The sequence below is a fragment of the Falco rusticolus genome, chromosome 3 (assembly GCF_015220075.1).
Source record: "Falco rusticolus isolate bFalRus1 chromosome 3, bFalRus1.pri, whole genome shotgun sequence".
Classification (NCBI taxonomy): Eukaryota; Metazoa; Chordata; class Aves; order Falconiformes; family Falconidae; genus Falco; species Falco rusticolus.
Window position 1 is genome coordinate 115,939,051 of NC_051189.1, and position 19,148 is coordinate 115,958,198.

At 53.3% G+C, this 19,148-nt stretch overlaps 1 protein-coding gene across 38 annotated transcripts in view; it reads right to left on the reverse strand.

The window, feature by feature from the left end:
* Positions 1-558: 558 nt before the first annotated feature.
* MACF1 (microtubule actin crosslinking factor 1) overlaps positions 559-19,148 on the reverse strand; it is a 146,023-nt gene continuing 127,433 nt past the window's right edge. For 16 of the 38 annotated variants that reach the window (XM_037379891.1, XM_037379890.1, XM_037379905.1 and 13 more), the window contains 23 exons: positions 18,872-19,000; positions 18,385-18,558; positions 17,404-17,559; positions 17,084-17,290; positions 16,832-16,951; positions 16,437-16,606; positions 16,105-16,264; positions 15,226-15,420; positions 14,235-14,363; positions 14,010-14,153; positions 13,697-13,885; positions 13,256-13,373; positions 12,551-12,714; positions 12,170-12,184; positions 11,189-11,351; positions 10,787-10,941; positions 10,426-10,500; positions 9,636-9,653; positions 7,336-7,453; positions 5,283-5,494; positions 4,596-4,706; positions 2,594-2,717; positions 1,984-2,240 (listed from right to left, as the gene is read on the reverse strand). In XM_037379891.1, the coding sequence (XP_037235788.1) occupies positions 1,984-2,240; positions 2,594-2,717; positions 4,596-4,706; positions 5,283-5,494; positions 7,336-7,453; positions 9,636-9,653; positions 10,426-10,500; positions 10,787-10,941; positions 11,189-11,351; positions 12,170-12,184; positions 12,551-12,714; positions 13,256-13,373; positions 13,697-13,885; positions 14,010-14,153; positions 14,235-14,363; positions 15,226-15,420; positions 16,105-16,264; positions 16,437-16,606; positions 16,832-16,951; positions 17,084-17,290; positions 17,404-17,559; positions 18,385-18,558; positions 18,872-19,000 (3,303 nt within the window). The other 22 variants (XM_037379906.1, XM_037379909.1, XM_037379908.1 and 19 more) reach the window with 16 other exon arrangements.

A 19,148-nucleotide genomic window follows, 5' to 3' on the forward strand; every position in this document is an offset into this window, starting at 1 on the left:
CCATGGGCACCTGTCCCTAGGGATGCTCACCTGTGTGGGTATCCAAACCCATGGACATCCATCCCTAGGGATGCTCACCTCCATGGGCACCCAACCCCATGAACACCCAACTCCATGGGCACCCACCCCTATGGACACCCACCCCATGAGCATCCACTCCCATAGCCACCCAACCTGTGCATCCACCCTCACCCATTTGGCAGCACCCATCCCCGTGGACACTCCCCACAATGGGTCCTCACCCCGTACCCCCACCCCCACGGCCACTGGCCTCACTGAACACCCACCTCACCGACAGCCAGCACCTCCCCAGGCCCCCTCACCGGCAAACACCCACTCCAGCGGGCACCCTCATCAGCCAGCATCCTCACCGGCGGGCACTCGCTTTGCCAGCGCGTCCTCATCCCCCCCGACCACCCTCACCAGCGAGCACCCACCCCCCTGAGCCTTTTAATTTTGGGACTGGGGGTTCCCTGCTCGCACCTGTGTGTGGACACCCGGTGGGCATGGCCACCGCCAGCTCTCGTACTTTAAAAAGCTTAACACCGTGGAATAAAGTCGGAGGCAAGATTGTTTATTACCGCAAGCAATTTTAATACAAAAATCTGTCTGGTTTTTAAACAATTCATTGGTAGAGCTTCAGTTTTGCCTCAATTTCAACCAATTGAGAGAATCACACAGCAACACGGTCAGAGCCGGAGAGGAACAATATTCAATAAATACAGGAGCTCTGGAGAGCCCTCTCCCCGCCCCTGGCCCGTCTCCTGGTCACTTGGTCAGTTTGATTTAATTACAAAGAAAAAGTAGCGTACAAAAGCCAGACAGGACTTGTAGCAAGTGTGCTGGTGAGACTCGTTTCAAGGACAAGCAACTGTGCGTGTAAGTCCAGATTTCTTCTAGGAGCAGAGGTCACATCAATCTCAGCCTGGTTGGAAGTGGAATGACCAGTTAAATAATAAATAGGAAAAAAAAAAAAAAAAGAAAAGAAGAGCGAGAGATGCAGATAAATAGCGAACACCTTGGGTTGGTCTCTTAAGCCATCAATCCAGAAGAATCCTTTAATTCATAGGACCCACCACCACTAAGGGATGTATCCGAGTGATCCAGAACTGCAATCTTACCAGCGTGCTCTCCTCCGGCCAGCTTCAGCGTGACCCCCCCACCCCCACCCCCCCAAACCCACCACCCCTTTGTTTGTTCTTTAAAAACGAAGTTGTCGGGACAGTATTTTCAAGACAGCAATCGTCATGACCTTCGCTGTAGTGTGTGCAAATTTTATTAAGTCAAACTCCTCTTTCTTCAGGTAAAACCACATAGCTTTAAAAAAATGGAAACATAAGCCCCAAGTCCCCTCACCTCATGTTTCTCTGGTTGAGGTATCTGTGATTTACAAAAAGAGAGTTCCATGAACACTGCAGGATTCAGGTCTTTGTTTTTAAATATAATTTACCTTGCTGAGACAGCAAGTTAAGTTTATAAAGATGCATTTAGGAAACAATCCTAAAAGATAAAGCAGGTTCACACCCTGCACCGCGCAGAAATCCTATTTATATTTTAGTTTTTCTTTACACTTTCACATCTTGACCTTTTTTTTTTTTTGCTTCCTTTTCTTTTTTTTTTTCCTTTTTCTTTTTCTTTTTTTTTTCTTTCTCTCCCACATTTCAGTTTTTCCAGGCCCCTCTCTGAACAGGGGTCACCGAGAGGCAATTTTTATCTACATAAATATTCACATGAAAATAGTAACTTACAAAAAAAAAGAAAAAAAAACCAACCAAAAACCAAACCCAAAACAACCCCCAAATAAGGCAGCTTCATAACACAACTTTCTTTTACACTTTTAACAATATAGTTTCTCCCATTTAGAATAAATATACATCCAATGTATGTAGCAGGGTTAAAAATTGGACACAGGTTGGTGTGGTTTTTTTTTTGTTTGTTTTTTTTTTTTTTGTTTTTCCCCCCCGGGAGGGCATGGGTACAGTATTATCTTTTAGGGCCTGGAGTTTTTGGGGTGGCAGTGGTTGTTTTCTTGGACATGGTTGGGATTTTGGAGGGTTTGGCCATCCCCCGGCGCGAGCCGCCCTGCCCGCCAGCCATGCTGCTCTCCGAAGTGTCCGAGCACGCCGACTGCGTTTCCAGCAGGTCAAAATCCGAGGCGTCGCTCCCCCGACGGCTGCTGGCCCGGCTCCCAGTACGGCTCCCGGCACGGCTGGTGGGACGACTGGCTGTTTTTTTAGGATCTGCAAGGAAAACCGAGAGCCCCAGCGGTGGGCGGATGAAGAGGATGAGGAAGATGCTTGTCCCCCAGCCGCATCCCCCCCAGCACCCAAATCCCCAGCACCCCTGTGGTTGCTTTCAACCACCCGCCCAGCACCCCTGAAACAGGGGGTTCAGCATCAGGACGGATTAATTCCCGAGCTTTTAATGAAGCAGCAGCAAGCCCTTGAGCTGCCGAACTGCTGCAGCATCTTCCCTCCCAGGCAGGGACACCACGGTGGGCATCCCCCTCCCGAAATATTTAATATTTTCTCTGCCAATTTCAGCAACCACAAAGGTGGCAGCAGGAGTTTTTCAGTTCTTGCACCTCACTTACCTGCCCGACTGGTTTTGGCACCTGTAGAAACTGGTGAGGAGCTGTTACTGGTGTCCCCAGCCAGGGAGGTCCGGCTGGAGTGGAAGGTGGGTCGCTTCAGCTTGCTGCCCGCAGAGGGGGTCACCTTGGGAGGAAGAACACAGGGAACATCTTTTAGCTGTCACCTGGGCTGTGACGGGGCCAAGATCACGCCTGAGATCAGGACCTCAGCAAAAAGATTTTGACATTTAAGGAACGTCCATCTTAACGGTCAAGGAGAACACAAGCTGTCGTTTCAGCAGCGGTTAATAAAAAAGAAAAAAACCACCTGGATCCTGAAAATTTGGAGGGCAAGGGCGGTTTGCATGCTGCGGGCTGATGCACAGCTATTTTTTAGGAAAAAAAAATAAATAAAAGCAAAGCTGCTGTCCATCTGGATGAGGGCAACACCATCGGGGCTCAAAAGCTCCACAAAGAGAATGTGAAATCTTGCAAAAAAAACCCACCAATGTATTTTAGCATCTAAGCAGCTCAGGATGGATGATTTTGGAAGGTTGAACACAAGGCAGTGTCTTGAGAAACGCATCCCGTTGTCGGGAGGCATCAGCGCAGCGCGTCCTGCGAGATGGAGGGATGTCGCCCTGGTGCCGGTGCCCTGGGCAGGTCCATGCACCTACCACCAGTGATGAACAGGGACATAAAACACACCGAATCGGCTTCGGTCGCATCCTGAAACGGTGCTTTTCCTGACCTTTAAGATGCTGCGAATGCAGGTGGCGGGGGTGGAAAGCAGCGCACCAGGCAGCTCTGCTCCCACCGCTGCGGAAGAAAGCGAAGGGGCGAAGGGGCCGGTGCCGGCAGGGCGAGGGCACCTGGATCCAGCTGGAAAAGGCAGCTCCAGTTTCCAGACACCAAGCAAAGCGCTGGGGTTGGGGCAGCGCTGCAGGAAAGCGGCTGCCCGATGTGACCCAGGGGGGACGGGGGACACACACCGCCGCGCTGCAGGGATGGCTCCAGCCCAGCTGCATCCCGCAGAGATGGATGTTCATACCAGAGGGCACTTCCCCGCGAGCTTTAAAAACAACAGCTGGAGAGTTTTCCCTCCGTCCCCTGTGATTTGGTGATTTTGGAGAATCTTGGACATCTTGAAAAGCCATTGAAACTGGAGCTGCGGTGGGGGAGGGGAGGGGGGAGGGGGTGCCGAGGGAATTAAAATCCATTAACACGTGATTGCGAAGGTACCATTTTCATCATCAGAGATTTCCATTCTCATCCTTGGTCCTATTTGATAATAGGCAGCAAGCAGGCAATTTGGGGCAACTGGGGAACTGCTCCTGACCTTCTGATGATATAAAATAATTCCTTTTCTGCGTGAAAGCACCGCCAAGCAAGAACGCAGTTATCTCGCCAGCGCACACCACCGCTGCGTGAACCACCGAGATCCACCCGGTATTTCTCATCACCGATTTACAAGGTCAAGGGAAATCCGCAAGGAGGCTGTAACTTTAGGGAGATCAAAATCTCAGCCCGAATTCATCCTCCTGGAAGCATCAAGCCGGTGAAAGTGCCCGACACACCGTAATACGTGCTTCAATGCGGTGATAAATAAAAATGAAGGCAACGTGGGTACTGTGCATGCGCTGTAGCTGATTTTCAAGTCTCAACTCGGCTGCTGGATTGCAATTTTTGAAAGCCAAAGACGGCCACTTTTCAATGCTTAAAAGCTATTACAGCTTGGAAAATACTTTTTTTTAAAAGCACAAGAGGATAAATGCTGCTCTCTTGGTTAGAGAGCAGGTAACCGTGACTTGCCAGCCTTTGCGCTTTCTTCTCAGGTCGATGTTTTATTTAATCCGAGTTAGAAACCCATGAAAAACGCTAACAGTCCGAGCGTTAGCGGTGCTAACAAGCGCTGCTCTACCACAAGGAAAGCGTTAAAAACAGGCAGGGGAGCAAGATTTCTCCGTGCCAGCGGCACTCCAGCCTGTCGGCAGGTCCTCGGAGCTGTGAGACCATACTCTACCTCGGCGCTCAGGAGCTGGAAGTCGGAATAATCGAATCCCCTCAGGGGGGTGCCCGCTTTACTGTTTATCAACCAGGGTTTGTCATAACATCGAGAGAAGTGATGTGGAGTCTGTGAAATGGAAAATCCAAAGGAGAGGGGGGAGAGGTGGAAGTGAGTGGAAAAAAAAAAAAAAAAAAAAGAAATGGAAAAGTATCTGGAATGGGGGGGAAACGGCACTAAAATGAAACGAGAACCCAACAGGAAATATAACAATTAAAATAAAGGGGGAAAAACCCAAACAGATGATGAAATAAAACATGCATGGGCGGATGATGCGACGGGAAAGGAGAGGTGATGGGCGATGGCTTCGTCCTGCGTGCCGTCCAGGCACCACAGCTATGGCACAGCCCTGCCCCGGGGACCAGGAGCCTTCGGCTGCACGGGAGTGCCGGGGATGCTCCTGCGGAGTCACGAGCACCCAGTGTGGGCTGGAAACCTGTCCTGCACCATCCCACCCCACCCATCCCACATGGACAGGAGGTTCCTCCTGCAGACACCATGAACATCTTCTAGAGACCACAGTAACCACCAAGCCCCAAAGACCCAACATCCTCCTCCTCCTCCTCCTCATCTCGCCGGGATGGGTTTGGAGGCCACTGGTCCCTAAAGGAGAGGAAAGAGGAAGGCTTCCCGCGGGAACCCCACCTTGGCTCCGCTGGCCGGAGTTGCAGGAGAGGATGGCATGGAGGCGCAGCTGTGGTTGCTCTGGCTGGCGCTGGAACTGGATCGTGTCGGGGAGGCTGCTCGGGAGGATGGTTTTGATCTTCGGCCTCGCGATCGGAACGGGGTCATTCCCTGGGAGGCCCCCTCCGGCAAGATGAATTTCTCTCGGAGTTCAAGGTTGGTCCGTCCTCGTGCTGGAAGGGGATAAAGAAGAGGGGACCTGAGGTTCACATGAACACAACGTCATTTCCAGGGGTCAGGAGGCTCCGGGGGTCGGAGCGCTCGTCCCACTGATGTCTCCCCAAGCCCACGTCCGAGGGCGAGTGGATGGCAGGGAGACTGTCCTGGCTCTTGCTCTGCCTTAACCAACTCTGCCGTGGATCAGCTCTCCAAGAAATCAGCTGATTAAAAGCTGCCTGATGCCCATGAGTTCATACTGGACGCTCTATTATTCTCTTGTGTCTTGGGGAAAGCATCCTAGAGGCCTTTAAACACTGTGTTACAACAGCGGCCAATGTCACCTTCAACGTGGCTTAAAAATAATAATAAGAGCTATGAAGGGCTGAGATCCTGCCCTCTCACAGCTCTGGGCAGCTCTTCACCGGTTTTTGGGGAGAGGGGGGAGAGAAGTGACCACCAACCATTCAAAACTAACTTGAAAATTTTCCTCCAAATGCCTCCAAGAGCTGGAGGGTCTCCCTTTAGTGCGCAAGAGGCAACCAAGCAGGGAGAGAGTCTGTGGGCTCCTGGACCAGCTGACACTGCCAACATTTTTCATGCTCACGGTGCTCCAACAGGGAGCAAGGGCACGCATCGAGCCTTACGGGACGCGGGAGCAATTTCAGAGTCGATGCATTATGGCCCAGAAAGCCAAGGCGGCATTTGCAGAAGGGAAGTACCACGCTGAGATAACCAAGGGATGGAAACAACCCCGATTGTCAGCACTCTTGAAACATCTGCTGCCAAGCATGAATGGGGGAGGTCGGAGGAGCAGGAAAATCTTGAGGGTTCCCTGAAGCAAGTGGTACACGCTGTAAATCACGCTGCTTTCAGCAACAGCCGTCGGCCAGCAGGAGCAAGGAAGGGTTAGGCAGCAGCTTGAAGAAGACATACCCAAAGCAATTAACATCTCAGAGACCCCGGTGAGACAGAGACATATGGAGAGCAGATCTAAATTCTCCAAAATAAACAGCCTCGATGCACTTCATTCCTGGCCAGCCTGCTGGCTAATCCTTCTCTGTCCCACGGTCACGGCTCTCAGCCTGTCACAGCAGTGTCACTTCCAGCCCAACAGCTCCGACTGTGATAAAACCTCCAGACTGAAGGTTTTGGGATGGAGGCGACCCTGGTTCTCTGTGCCCGCAGTACGTGACCCTGGTCTGCATTATCCCAATCCTCCCTTCCAAACGTGTCTCACCAAAGGAGCTAAAGACAACAGACAGACTGAGAAAACTTGCATTAGAAATACATCAGAGAGAAATCAAGTTGTGCAAAGCCACAGGAGAAACATCTCCTTATGCCCTCAGATGAGCCTGGACCACCAGCGCCCCGTGGCCACAGCCCAGTGCAGCAGAACCACGGGGTCACGGATCCTGGCCTGGAGCATCTTCTCCCCAGAGTGTCTCAGAGCAGGATTTTACCACCTCCCAGCTTTGAACCTTTTGAGTTCTTTCAGGTCACCTTTAGGAAGCCCACTCCATCACCCACAGAGTCGCACGTACGCACCGACCGCCTCGTCAGGAAGCCGAGACCTCCAGCACGGCCACGCAGCTCTGTTTGCTGGGGTCTCAAAACCAACATGCACCACCTTGCCCTCTTCTCCTCCCAGGACACCTGGCTAAAGGCTGCGAGATTCCCTCCGGTATTGCCAAATATTTTAACTCCTGTGGTTTGCTTTGGATCTGTTTTCTCCAAGTCCTGCCTATTTGGATAAGCCAGACCCAATCTGGTCATTCAGTCACAGCGGAGAACTTCTCAGCCTCCCCTCACCGGGCGAGATGGCACCAGTTGTATAAACCCCCAGGAATTGCTTTACCTCTGCAAGGATCATTCTTCACTAAAAATTCATCCAGGGCCATCCATCCTCCACCGACGCGAACCATGACTGTGCTCCGCAGGATACGGACCAGCCGCAGCTGCTGGGAATCGCCGAACTGCGGAGCCAAGAAACAGTTCAGACAAGGGGAACACACCAAGGGATGCTCGGCTCCTTCCCACAGCGGGCTGCACCAAATGCTTTCATGAATTGAATTAATTATTGAGTATTTTTAAGGTTTCTCCAAATCAGTTCTTCTGGAATAAGCTCAGGCTAGTACCAATTTACAGGGGTTTTTCTGCCGTGTGGTTTTAAAATGACGCAGTTATCCAAATCCTTTAGTTTTAAAGCTGGGAAGAGAGAATTTTTTAGGGCACCCAATGAGATTTTGGAATTTGGTCTCTGAATGGGGTTTTTCTCACCCGGAATTGTAGTTTTTCCTTTTCTTGTGAAGGAAATAGAGGCTGGCAATGCAATGACCCTCCTGGTGCAGCCCAGGTGGAAAAGAGCCGGCTGATTCAGATCACTGAGCACCAGTGAATCTGTAAGGCAAGCAGTGTCCCCGCTGAGTGAGAAACCTCTGATCATCAAGTCTGAAATCCAGGGATTTCACCGAGCCTCAGACTTGACCCCACCAGCCAGCAAGCCCGCGCCGCAGAGATCGCCAGTGAGGATGTTTCAGTGAGTGCAGAGGGATGGGAATCCAGGCAGGAATCCCGCAGCAATGTTGATTAGTGATTGCAATGTTCATTAGTGATTTTAAACACCTGCAATATCAAACAAGTGCACCCTGAATCAGAAGCGTGTGTCTGGTTTTTTCCAAGCTCCCTAAAGCTCCTGGATAGCCGAGCCCAGGCTCCCGACTGCCCTCCGCATCCCACCGGCGGCGGAGCCGGTACAGGATGCTGGGAGCCTGGCTGGGATGTAGCAGCTCTGCATCCAGGGCTGCAGAGCTGCTGCGATGAGAAGAGAGGGGAACCAGCTTTCGAAAGCAAGATCATCTTCAGAATGATTAAAAATAATAATAATAATAATAAAAATATCAGCAATGTTTTCCCTGGGTGGAGACGAACACAAAACACAAGGCATTAAATGAAAACGGAGAACGCAAAGCCACACTGAGATGGGTGACAGCAGGCGGAGGTAGCAGCATCTCCAACCCTCCTTCCCACAGGGATATGCGACCCTGGCCCCTGCACTGGTGGGTCTCCCCAACTGGGGGGGTCCTACCAAAAGGTGCTCGCCCCAGTGGGGGGATGAAAGAGCTCTGCACGGCCAAGGTGCCCCTGGGCAGGGAGGAGGGGGGAGCTGCCTTTCCTCTCTCCAGGCTCTACGTCAGGTGTCTCCAAGAGCTAGTTCTGTACCAGGGAAAACCAGGGACAAGTCAATTCTCATTTCCACTGCCACGTTTCCATTATATTTCAGCTGCTGTTGCAAATGTTTCTATAATCACTGCCTAAATTCAAGCCAGAGCTCTGCTGGACCCGCTTCTGACATCCAAGTTTGTGTCTTTTTGGGGACGTTTTTGGTAGGGCACCATCACTCCACATGAAAAAGATGCTTTTCTGTTTGAGTGGGGGCAGTGGGCACATCGTAACGGGATGTGATGCTCCAGTCCTGTTAAAAAAAGAGCTCTGCCCCCTGAACCAGCCGGCACTCACGCACGCTGCACTGCTCATCTCGGCTCACGGCAGGAACGGGGATACATGCGGGTGTTGTGAGCCTTGCTCCAGTTAGGAGTTACTCACCGGGTGTAGCGGGGATGAGGGTTTAGTTATGGTTATCTACGGGATTAAAGGGGTGGACTCGGCATTCGCATGGTGACGGCGATGCAAACCCACCCAGAGCCTGGTACAACCCTCCTGCAGGCAGGTGTAGCCCCCATTTCATCTGGGGTGGCTGTTCCCTGACTGAGAGTCCCGGGCACGAGCCCATCTCTGCCACAGGGTGCAGTGATTCACCACTGGTTACCATCAGTATCATAAAAAAAAAATCCAAGAAAGGAGCCACAGAGAGAAAAAAACCCTCCATTTCTGTCAAATCCTGCTTTTCCAATTTTTCCCCTTTTTTCTGCCCAATGCAGGTTTATTTTCGGGTGGCCCTCCCAGCTCAGGCACTCCTCTGTACCAGGCTCTGCTGAGCAGCGCTCACAGATCACATCCTCCCACAGCAACAAAGGACAGAGCAGCATCATGGACACACAAAGCTACGTTTGTTAAAAAATAAAATTAAAAAAAAAAAAGGTGGAAAAAAAAAAAAAAAAAAAGAGGTGAGAGACAGCATCGCAAGGCAAACTGTACCTGATTGCCGAGGAAGAACTATGGAGGGAGAGGAGTTGTGGAGGGAGCAGGGATGGGGAGGGGGAAAAAGTCGAGAGGAAGAGGAGGGGAAAGAAAAACAAGAAAAACATTTATGGGATTAACAGTGCAATCATCATGAAAACTGTTAACTGCAGGTAGTTAGAAATCTGTGGGGTTTACGCTATTTGTAAGAAGTTGGGGGAACCTGGGGCCAGTGCAGCCGGGGGGGAGAGCGCTGCAGCTCGGCTCTTCCCGGCCAGAGCATCAGCCCCAAATAATCCCCCCCCCAAAAAAGGGCAGGAAAGGAAAAGAGCTCTGCTGCCAGCTCGCTTCGCCAGTTCACCTCGGTGAACGATTTGAAACGTCAACAGGCGAGCTCGTTACAAAGAGATTCTTTAAGGAAATTATTCTCCCTTCTTCGGGAGCCGGCTAAGAAAAACACAGGCGTAAGGTACACTCATCCACAAGGAAAACTTCAAGGGCGGCTGCTGGCGGCGTGAATGCAGCGTTTCACGGGGCCGACGGGCCGGCTGCCCCAGAACAGGGACACTTTTATACTTTCCCGATGCAGGGAACGCCCTGGGGCTGAGCACGGCGCTGGGCAAACACAGCCCAGCCACCCCCGCCGGCAGCCGGCCGTGCCAGAGGACGAGGTCTCCGTCTCGCCCCAGGGAGCCCGGCAGGGTCCCCCTGCACTGGGCTGGGCATCCCGTTGGCGATCCCCGCCCCGCGTGGGAAGAGGGAGCAGGATTTGTGCCGCCGGGGCAGCATTTGGCCCCCGGTGCCTTACCCGGTATTTGTTCTCGCCGATCTGCTCCACTTGAAACCTCTTGGCACACTTGCACTGGGCCACTTGCCTGGTGACCTGCCACCGCCAACAAGAGAGGTAAGGGACCAGGATTTGGGGAATCTCCCCCGACACTGGGCACCGCTCGGATAAAACACAGACCTAACCAGCCTTTCCTTCAAAAACCCCATAGGGGCTCTCCATACCAGCCAATTATTTTGGCTCAGTGCCACCACGATCCCTTTTTTTTTTCTCCTTTTTGTTTTCCCCACCCCCAACCCCCCCCCCCCCCCCCCGCAGCCTGAAGCACCCCACCCCCACCCCCCACCCCCACCCCCAGCCCCCATCTCTTTCGGTGCTTTACCTCATCTTCGATCTTGTCGGCATCGGTGGTGGGGCGGTAGGCATCCTTGTTGGGATGGAGAGCGGCCACGAATTCATAGTAATCAATGTAGCCGTCGCCGTCGCGGTCAAAGATGTCGGCCACCGCGGTCATCTCCAGCTTCGTGGTGGGGAATTCTGGAAGGAGAGAGAAATGAGCAACTGATGCAGGGACCTCACTCAGCAGAGCTGGGGACGTCGGTCCCAGAGCAGGGACAACCTTGTCACCCCAAGGTGGTGTCACGGTCCACTCAGTGGACTTGTGATGGTTCCTCTACTATGATCTCGAAGAGGGAAAAAATGAAGGCGACCACGCCAAGGGGTTATGCTTTGATTTTTTTGCGAGCTGTTTTCCAAGCTCGTTTTAGGGCAGGCAGGGACTTACTGGAGGCCAGGATGCCATCGATAAACTCCTGCCGGGTGATCTTCCCGTCTTGGTCTTTGTCAATGCGTCGGAAGAAGTCCATGACGCGGGATTTCTTGTGGTTCATCCAGCGCATATACTTTTTCCGCCAGACGTCGAAGTCGAAGTTTGCAAATTCCTTCAACTGGAGGGAAACCCACGCCGGTCAGCGGGGGAAATCCCGGCAGGAGCAGCACCCCCGGCTCTACAGCACCCCGAAACACCGGCCTCGCGGCGAGCCCGTGCCCGAGCTCCCGGTGCTAACTCGCTGCCCCCCTCCCGGGCTGGTTTAGCTGGCTTTATCCAGATGACCCCCGTTAACGAGAAGGTGGCTCAAATCAACTTTCCAGAACAGAAGGACACACAGCGTAGCCAACAGCCACCACGTGGACTGCGCAGCACGGGACCATCGACACGGGATGCAGCATCCCCCACGCTGCTATACGTACACATATGCAGAGGTATCAGCTACTGGCACACAGACACACATCCACCCCCCCCGCCCCGTCTCTGCTCGGGCATTTAGGGATGCTTCCTCGCCTGGGTTTCACCTAACAACTCGCCAGGCTCTGCCCAGGAGGAAAACCCATGGCTGGCATCGTTTTGGGCATGTGCCTCCCCTCTCCCTTTCCCTCTAAGCAGCCCAGAAGGAATTTTTTGCTCATTTTCCAGGTAAAGACAGCAGCTGGGGCACATCTCAGCTCTGCAAACCCTGCCACCAGCCCCAGATGAGCCGCTCACCCTTCGACCCCCTTCTAATCCACCCCCACCAAAAGGACCCCCATGACCCCACCAGCTCAAGCAGCTCACAAGTGACGCAACAATTTTTAGCGTGGGGGTTTGTGGTTTGTTTTTTTTTTTCTCTAAACATTCTTGGGAGTTAAAAGCAACAAAGAAAAAACATTAATACGTATAAATTGAACTGACCTACAGCAAAAGCAACAAAAAACCAAAAACACTCACTTCTGGGCATAGCTGCTTTGTTAAGCGTAAATAAAAACAAAAATTACATTAGATGCTTGGAAAAGATATAGACAGTAATTGTTAATACTAATTACTAGGAGTAAAGCAGGCCTGGCTGTCATTACCTCTACAGATACCGACTGCAGGAGCACAAAGCAGTTCATTAATGTGCAGTTAATTACAGAAGGTAAGTTTTCAGCCTTAATATTTCAGGAATATTTTTTTTTTCTTTTGGCATTTTCAGAAAGGCAGCAGCAACCGTCTGCAAGAGCTGGGCAATTCAAGAGGCAGCACCCATTTAAAATGCTTCCCACACCCCTCGGGCGAGCACCCCCCGGCAGCGCTCCCCCCGCCCCTGCCCGCAGCACCCGGTGCCGTTACCTCCTCCAGTCTGTCCAGAGCATCGTTGAGCTTCCTCTGCCGCTCCAGCGCCAGCAGCCAGACCTGCTGCCAGCGCGCCGAGAGCTGGTTTATCCGGGGGTTCTTTGTTTCCGACTGGGAGATAATGGGCATGCTGGGGGGGGTGGCCTGACTCAAGGATTTTCCTGGAAAAAAGGGAGAAAAAGGCATGGTTTGAGGTGGCGGTGGTGGGTTCACCCAGCCTGGGTGGTCCAGGAAAGCGCAGCAATGAAATGTGTTTTATTTTTCAAATGGGGAAGCTCCCACTGCCTCGCAGGCTGCGCTCTGCAGGGATGCGGTGCCCCCAGGTAGGAGGCCAGGGTGATGGACGGCTCCGCACCCAACACCTCCACCATGGTGCTCCCTTTGCCTTTGAAAATTCCTGTTGGATTCTGGCTTCAACCACATAAAACAGGACCCCAAAACCTCATCGCAAAGCAACTGCAGAGAGCAAGGGAAGAGCAGGGGCAGCCCACGCCTCCCCCGGCGCAGCGCACCCCAGCACGGCTCTTTCCACACGGGCCACCTGCATCTTCCCCTCCTGACAAGTGTCAGCCACCTTCCTGGTGGCTCTCAGTGCAGGATGCCTTGTTAATTGATAATCAAAGTTAATTCGTTTCCTAGGCGTTTCATTTCCTCCCGTCGCAGCGCGTTTCACCAGAAGCCACGGATGGAGCGGAGACGTACTGTTGCTGCGGGACTTGTCGATGAAAGGGCCGTGGGGGGGCTCAGTAGCTTTCCTCTTGTACGTCTTCGTCACCCGGTCCACGTCTGGCTGTTTCCGTGTCATCTCCTCCATAAAGGACTGTCAAAATACAGAAGGGACAAGAAAACCTTTGCGGTTTCGAGATGGTTTTGGTCTCCTGTTGCGCCGCATCCTCCGTGGGATTTGTCAAGCCCACAAAGACATCAGCATCAAGCACCGGCAACGGGGGCTTGTGGTCAAGCTATCTGCAGATGGGGGAGTCCATCCCCTGGGATGGCTTTGCTCCCAGGTGACACGGCTGGGTGACATGCTGTTTTGATAGGGACTTCCAAGAGAAGCCAAGGTCTCCTCCATGGATGGGCAGGGAAAACCCAACCCTGCTCCTCTCCCCAGCGCCCATCCATGCTCAGTACTGGGCTCACCTGGTGTTCAGAGATGAGGGCTTTGACCTGGTCGATATTCTGCGGCATGGGTTCCTGGTCCCGCTGGATCAAGGTTGTCTCAGCCCACTGGATCCAAGCCAGGAGCTCCTCCAGAAGCTCTGCGTTCGCCACCAGCTCGGAAAGCGCAGACTCCAGTCGCTGCTGGTGCTGCTTCGCCCACGTGAGAACCTGTTGGAAACGAGGAGATGACTCAGCAACCAGGACAGGAGCCAACCCCACCATGGCCAACGCTGGTGGTGGTGTCCACCGCCGCCTCTCCCCATCAGCCTGGACCAAAGCCGGGTGGACTCACCTCCTCGAACCTGGCTCGGACGATGGTGATCCAGTGTTTGATCGTGGTGATGCAGTCGGGATGGCAGGCGGCCAGGATGACCTCCCCCATGCCCACTGCCGCGTTCACGTCCACTCTCTTCTCCTCCACTTTCTTCATGAACTCCTGAAAGGCCCCAGTGAATTATTTCGTGCTATTGCCCCCCCGTAAGTTTTACTCGGGTTGGCTATCAGAGCCCCCCGCTACCTTGTGCGTGTCAATGAGGGACTGCAACGCCTCGGCGTCATCGGGTAGCGCTCCCCGAAAGCGCAGGGACTGCTCAGCCTCCGAGAGCCACTCCAGCAGCATGTGCACCGCCGTCCGGAACTCCTCTGCCTGCGGTGACAAAAGCACAGGCGTCAGCCCTCCTCCTCCCCAAACGGGCTGCTCGGTCACTGCCGAGAGCCAGAGACCCAAACAGCTGAAAGGGACCTGAAAAATTCATTAAAAAAGGGGAAGAAAAGCCCCGTCTGTTGGTCTGGATGTGTGCAGCACCAGCAGACGGGTCCCCCTGTGGCTCAGCACCTCCCTCCCCTTGGCATCAGCTGCACTGAAGAACTAAATGCTTTTAAAAACAGCACAACTATTTTTTATATATATATATATATATATATAAAATTATTTATTTTAATATATATCTATATAATTATATATATAAACCCCTGTATTATGAATTTAATTATTTTTATATATTTATATATATTTATATATATAATTATATATATATAAACCCCTGTATTCTGACCAATTTGGCACCTTGGTAGTTTATTCTAGAAATTGCCTACTTGATGTAAAAACGACTTAAAAACCTTTGACTTTTTTCTATTTTTTTTTTTAAGCTTCAACCTAGGTCTCACTCTCGCACTGGACATTTGGCCATCAGCAAACACCAGCCTGGATGGTCTCTGATCACCGCTCTATTCCTGCTGTGCACAGCGGCAAGAGCTTTTCATCCTCCCTGTCCAAATCACCCTTTAATCGGCTCTCCTTTGGGGAAAAAAATGAGGAAATCACTGACACCAGCCCACCGCTCTGCAGTTCTCACTGGTTAACTGGTGCAGGGCTGGGGTGTCCTGCTCGGCCAGGAGATCAGCCACTGGGCAAAACCTCAACTGAGGTTTTTTGTTGAGCTCCCAGCACAAACCTGGAGCCCAGCAAAGCTCCCCAAGAGAGTTTCCACCCATATTCTTCTGCTCACCTGCTTCAAGGCTTGTTCCAGGCGGCTTTGTTTGGACACGGACAGTTTGCACACCGTGTCCCACCGGTTGCTGAGCTCCTGCAGCTGCACCTTCACCCAGGTTGTGTCGTCCCGGCTGTTCTCGATGAGCTCCCGGCCGGAGCGCTTCAGCACCTGAACCGTCCCCGTCCGCTTCCCCAGCTCCTTCTGGAAGACCTGGAGGGAGAGAGGGCAGAAGATGAGCAGGGCTCATCGGTTCCAGCCAGTTTCACGTGTGTGTGTGTGGGGAAACCCAGAGGGCACATCTGATATAGTTTGGATCATGGATTTTGCACCCACACCAGGGATCCACCACAACCCAGCGCGATGGGAGGGGAGGCAGGTGGTTCCTGAGCGTATTTTGGTGTAGCTCTGCATGGGCAGGAGCCCCAGATTTCCACCCTGGCAGAAGCGGCCGTGACTTGGAGCAGGGAAGCTCCAGCCTCTGCTCAGGCTGCACCACAGTGGCTGCCTTGAGCGGACGCCCAAGCCCTGCCTGGGGATTTCAGCGTCTGACCTAATCCAAACCCAGGAGCATCGGTCTCCAAGACACACCGGAGAACACTGCCAAGAGCCAAGTTTATAGAGGACTACAAATTCAAGCACTTTTTCAAAACCAAACCCTCAGCAGATCTGACCCGTAGCAACTCGGAAGGATGGAGCTCCAGCTCCTGTAACCTTCCCAGTAACGTAAAAGTTTCTTCCCACTTCTTCGCCCTGGTTTTGCCCTCCTTGATGGCCGCAGCCAAGCAAAGCAGCGAGACACACAGCTCTGCAGCAAGGCACCAACCCTGGCTCCTCTGTTCTTTGGCTCCTGGGGGAAGACAAGCCCCGCTGAAGAGCTGGGAAAGGTGCTCTCACCTTGTGAGCGTCCATCAGGTTCATGACCAGATCCAGGTCACCATGGACAGGCTGGTCTTCAGCTAACTGGGGTTCCACCTTGTAGAGCCAATCCACCAGGGCCTGCAGCGCATCCATGAACTGGCCAGAGAACAAGAGGGCTTCTTCCAGCTTGTGCTGCCTGAAAAACAAACAACCCTGTGAACTTCCAGGAACAAAGTCACCTCCCTTTGGCGTGCCCCAGTGACCTCCTCCAACCCGCCCATGAAATCGCCTCCCCTCCTCTGCTCTCCCCTCTGCTAAGGGTCCTCGGCAAACGGGCGCCGCTGGTACCACGCCGGGGCTGGACTTGCCTTTCCACAGATTTGCCGCACACCGTGTCCCACTTATCCCGCACTTCTCCCAGCAAATTGTCCAGCTTTTGAGTGTCATCTGGAAGCAAGGCTTTTTCTTTGAGGGCTCTGCCTGTCCTGATAGTGGTGTCGTAGACGGGCTGCTTCCCCCCAAGCGTCTTCTGGAACTCCTGGGAACCGGAGAGAAAACAAAACCACTTCAGAGAGCCTGGCCCCGGCTCCCTGCCGATACACGGTGCTGGTGAAGATCCCCAGCTGAACATCTTCCATGCCAGCAGTGGGCACGGACGTGCCCTTCCCCTGTCCAGGTGGCAGAGGAGATGTCCTCTCCCCCTCCCCATGAAGCGCCCTCCCACCCAGCATCCAGCACCGGTCTTGCTTTGGCAGGGCTCTACCTTGTGTTTGGAGAGCTGGAGTTTGATTTTATCGGGATCATTGGAAATCTCCAGCTCCGAGTCCAGGTGATTCTCAGCATCCTCCAGCCAATCGATCAGTTTCTTCCAAGCTTCGTGGAACTGCAAAGCAACAGGAGCAAGTCTGGAACCAAACGCCAGTGGTGTCCCCAGTCCCCTTCTGGTCTTGTGACCTCCTGCCCTCCCAGGCTGGCCGCACCTCGGGGTCTGCCGCCCCCTTCCCACATTTCTCACCTGCTTGGCTCGCTTCCTGGCGTCATCCAGAGCCCGTCCCCGCTCCACCGAGCGCTGGACAACCTTCTCCCAGCGGGACTGGACGCTCACCAGCAGGTTCTTGATCAACACGACATCCTGCTTTTGACTGAGAAACTTCAGCTGGTTCCCGGTTTGATCCAGCTCAATGATCCGATCCCGGTGAGCGTTCACCTCGTTGGCGAACACCTGCCAAGGGCAAAGGCAAGGGCAGCTGGACGTGCCCGCGAGCAGCCCGTGGGCGCAGGGGGGATGAGGTGCCCCCATCCCGGGGAGCCGGTGGGTGCTGGCGGTGTCGGTACCTTGTGCTCGTCGATCTGGGCCAGCACGGCGTTGAGGATCAGGCTGGCCGGGGGTGCGATGTTCAGGCTCTGCTCGGCCAGTGTCAGCCAGTTGATGAAGTCCTGGAGGGAATTCTGGAAGTCGGTAGCCAGGGCCAGTGCCTCCTCCAGCTTTGCCTGCCGCAGCGGGGAGGGAGGAAGGGAAGAAGGGGGAGAAAAAAACCCAAACCAACATGGATTGTGAGAGCTCACGATCTGCAGTTTCACAGACAGAAGCAGCCTTTGTGTCCCGGCCGAAACGTCCCTCCAACAGGAACCTCATCACCTCAGCCTGGGAACGCGACTTGTTTGCTAAGGGGAGGGGGATTCAGCGAAAGCCACCGCTCGCTTTCAAAGCCACAAGCAGCTCTGAAAGGGGAGACCTTCATCGGCACACCAGCAGCTGCGTCACCCTCAGCTTCCTGAGACCGGGATGGCCATGGGGAGAGCGGCTCGGGAAATGAGGTGGATGATCTTCCGACGGCAACAGCTGCAGCGCTGCACATTTATTCTTGGGCTGAGGCCACCGCATCCCTTGTTTTATCTCATCGCCGGCCAAAAGCCGAGGATGGAGGCAGCTCGGAGGAGGATTTGGCTGGCTGTCTTGCACAGCACCAACAAAGCCTGCCTTTCTGAGCCGCAGGAGGTTTCTTCCCACCTCTCCTCTAAATTAACCCCAAAATGCAATTTGACTCATTTTCTGTGTGATTTAACCCCCTGGGATGACTATCTAGAAAAAAACAGCACCAGCTCGATGGACGCTCAGACAGCACCGTCTGAAAGACAAAACCCAACCTGCACAACCAAGGAAGGGAGAGGTTGTTTAAAAAAATAAAAGTAAACCAAACACCAGCCCTGACCGGCTCCATCCCTCCCCCCCGGGGCAAGCAGGGCGGCAAAGCAGGGAGCAGCTGCTGTCAGACCATGGGACAGGGGTGGCCGGCTTCTCCCCGCCAAGGCTACCTTTCTCTCCTCCATCTTCGTGCTGACCAGACACCACTTCTGCTCCAGCAGCGCTACGCTCTGCTCCGTCTTCGAGCCAGAGCCGGAGTCATCGCGGTTCAGCAGCATCAGTCGCCCCTTGGCCAGCAGCTGGCTGTACGTGTCCTCCTTGGCTTTCAGCTGGCCGTACAGCTCCTGCAAGGGAGGCACCACCGAAGCGTGAGACAAAGGGAGAGCTGGGAGAGGACCCGCGGCTGGGGCGATGAGAGAATTGGGTGCGGGGCAGGCAGCAAAGTGACAGCAGCGTGACACTTTAAGCCGAGAAAGGGCTGCTTAAAGAACATCGTGATGCTTGTCCCAGGCGTCAAGTGCAAAATTATCTGTACAAAGGGACCAGGGAAACGCTCTTCCTCCCATCAGATACAGAAGGGAGATGCTTTGATGCTGATATCTGACAGACAGGAGCTTGCTGAATTAAAAGCATTAAAAATCTCTCCTAAGAAATTACCATGTGGGCATTGAGCTGCTCCCGGGCAGTTTCTGGCAGACCTCCTGTGGGTTTTGATGCCGACAATTGGCTCTCCATCCTCGTTAGCCACAGGAGGAAATCTTCAATCTCACCATGGAAACCCTGGGCCTGTTCAGGAACATATAATCGGCCACCCATCAGATGACATCAGCCACCATTGATCATGCGCCAAGGTTAACACTGTGTTTGCTTTGAAACCAGATAAAGAGGCAGAGCGGGATGCAGCAGTGCCTTAAGGAGGGTTATACACAGAAGA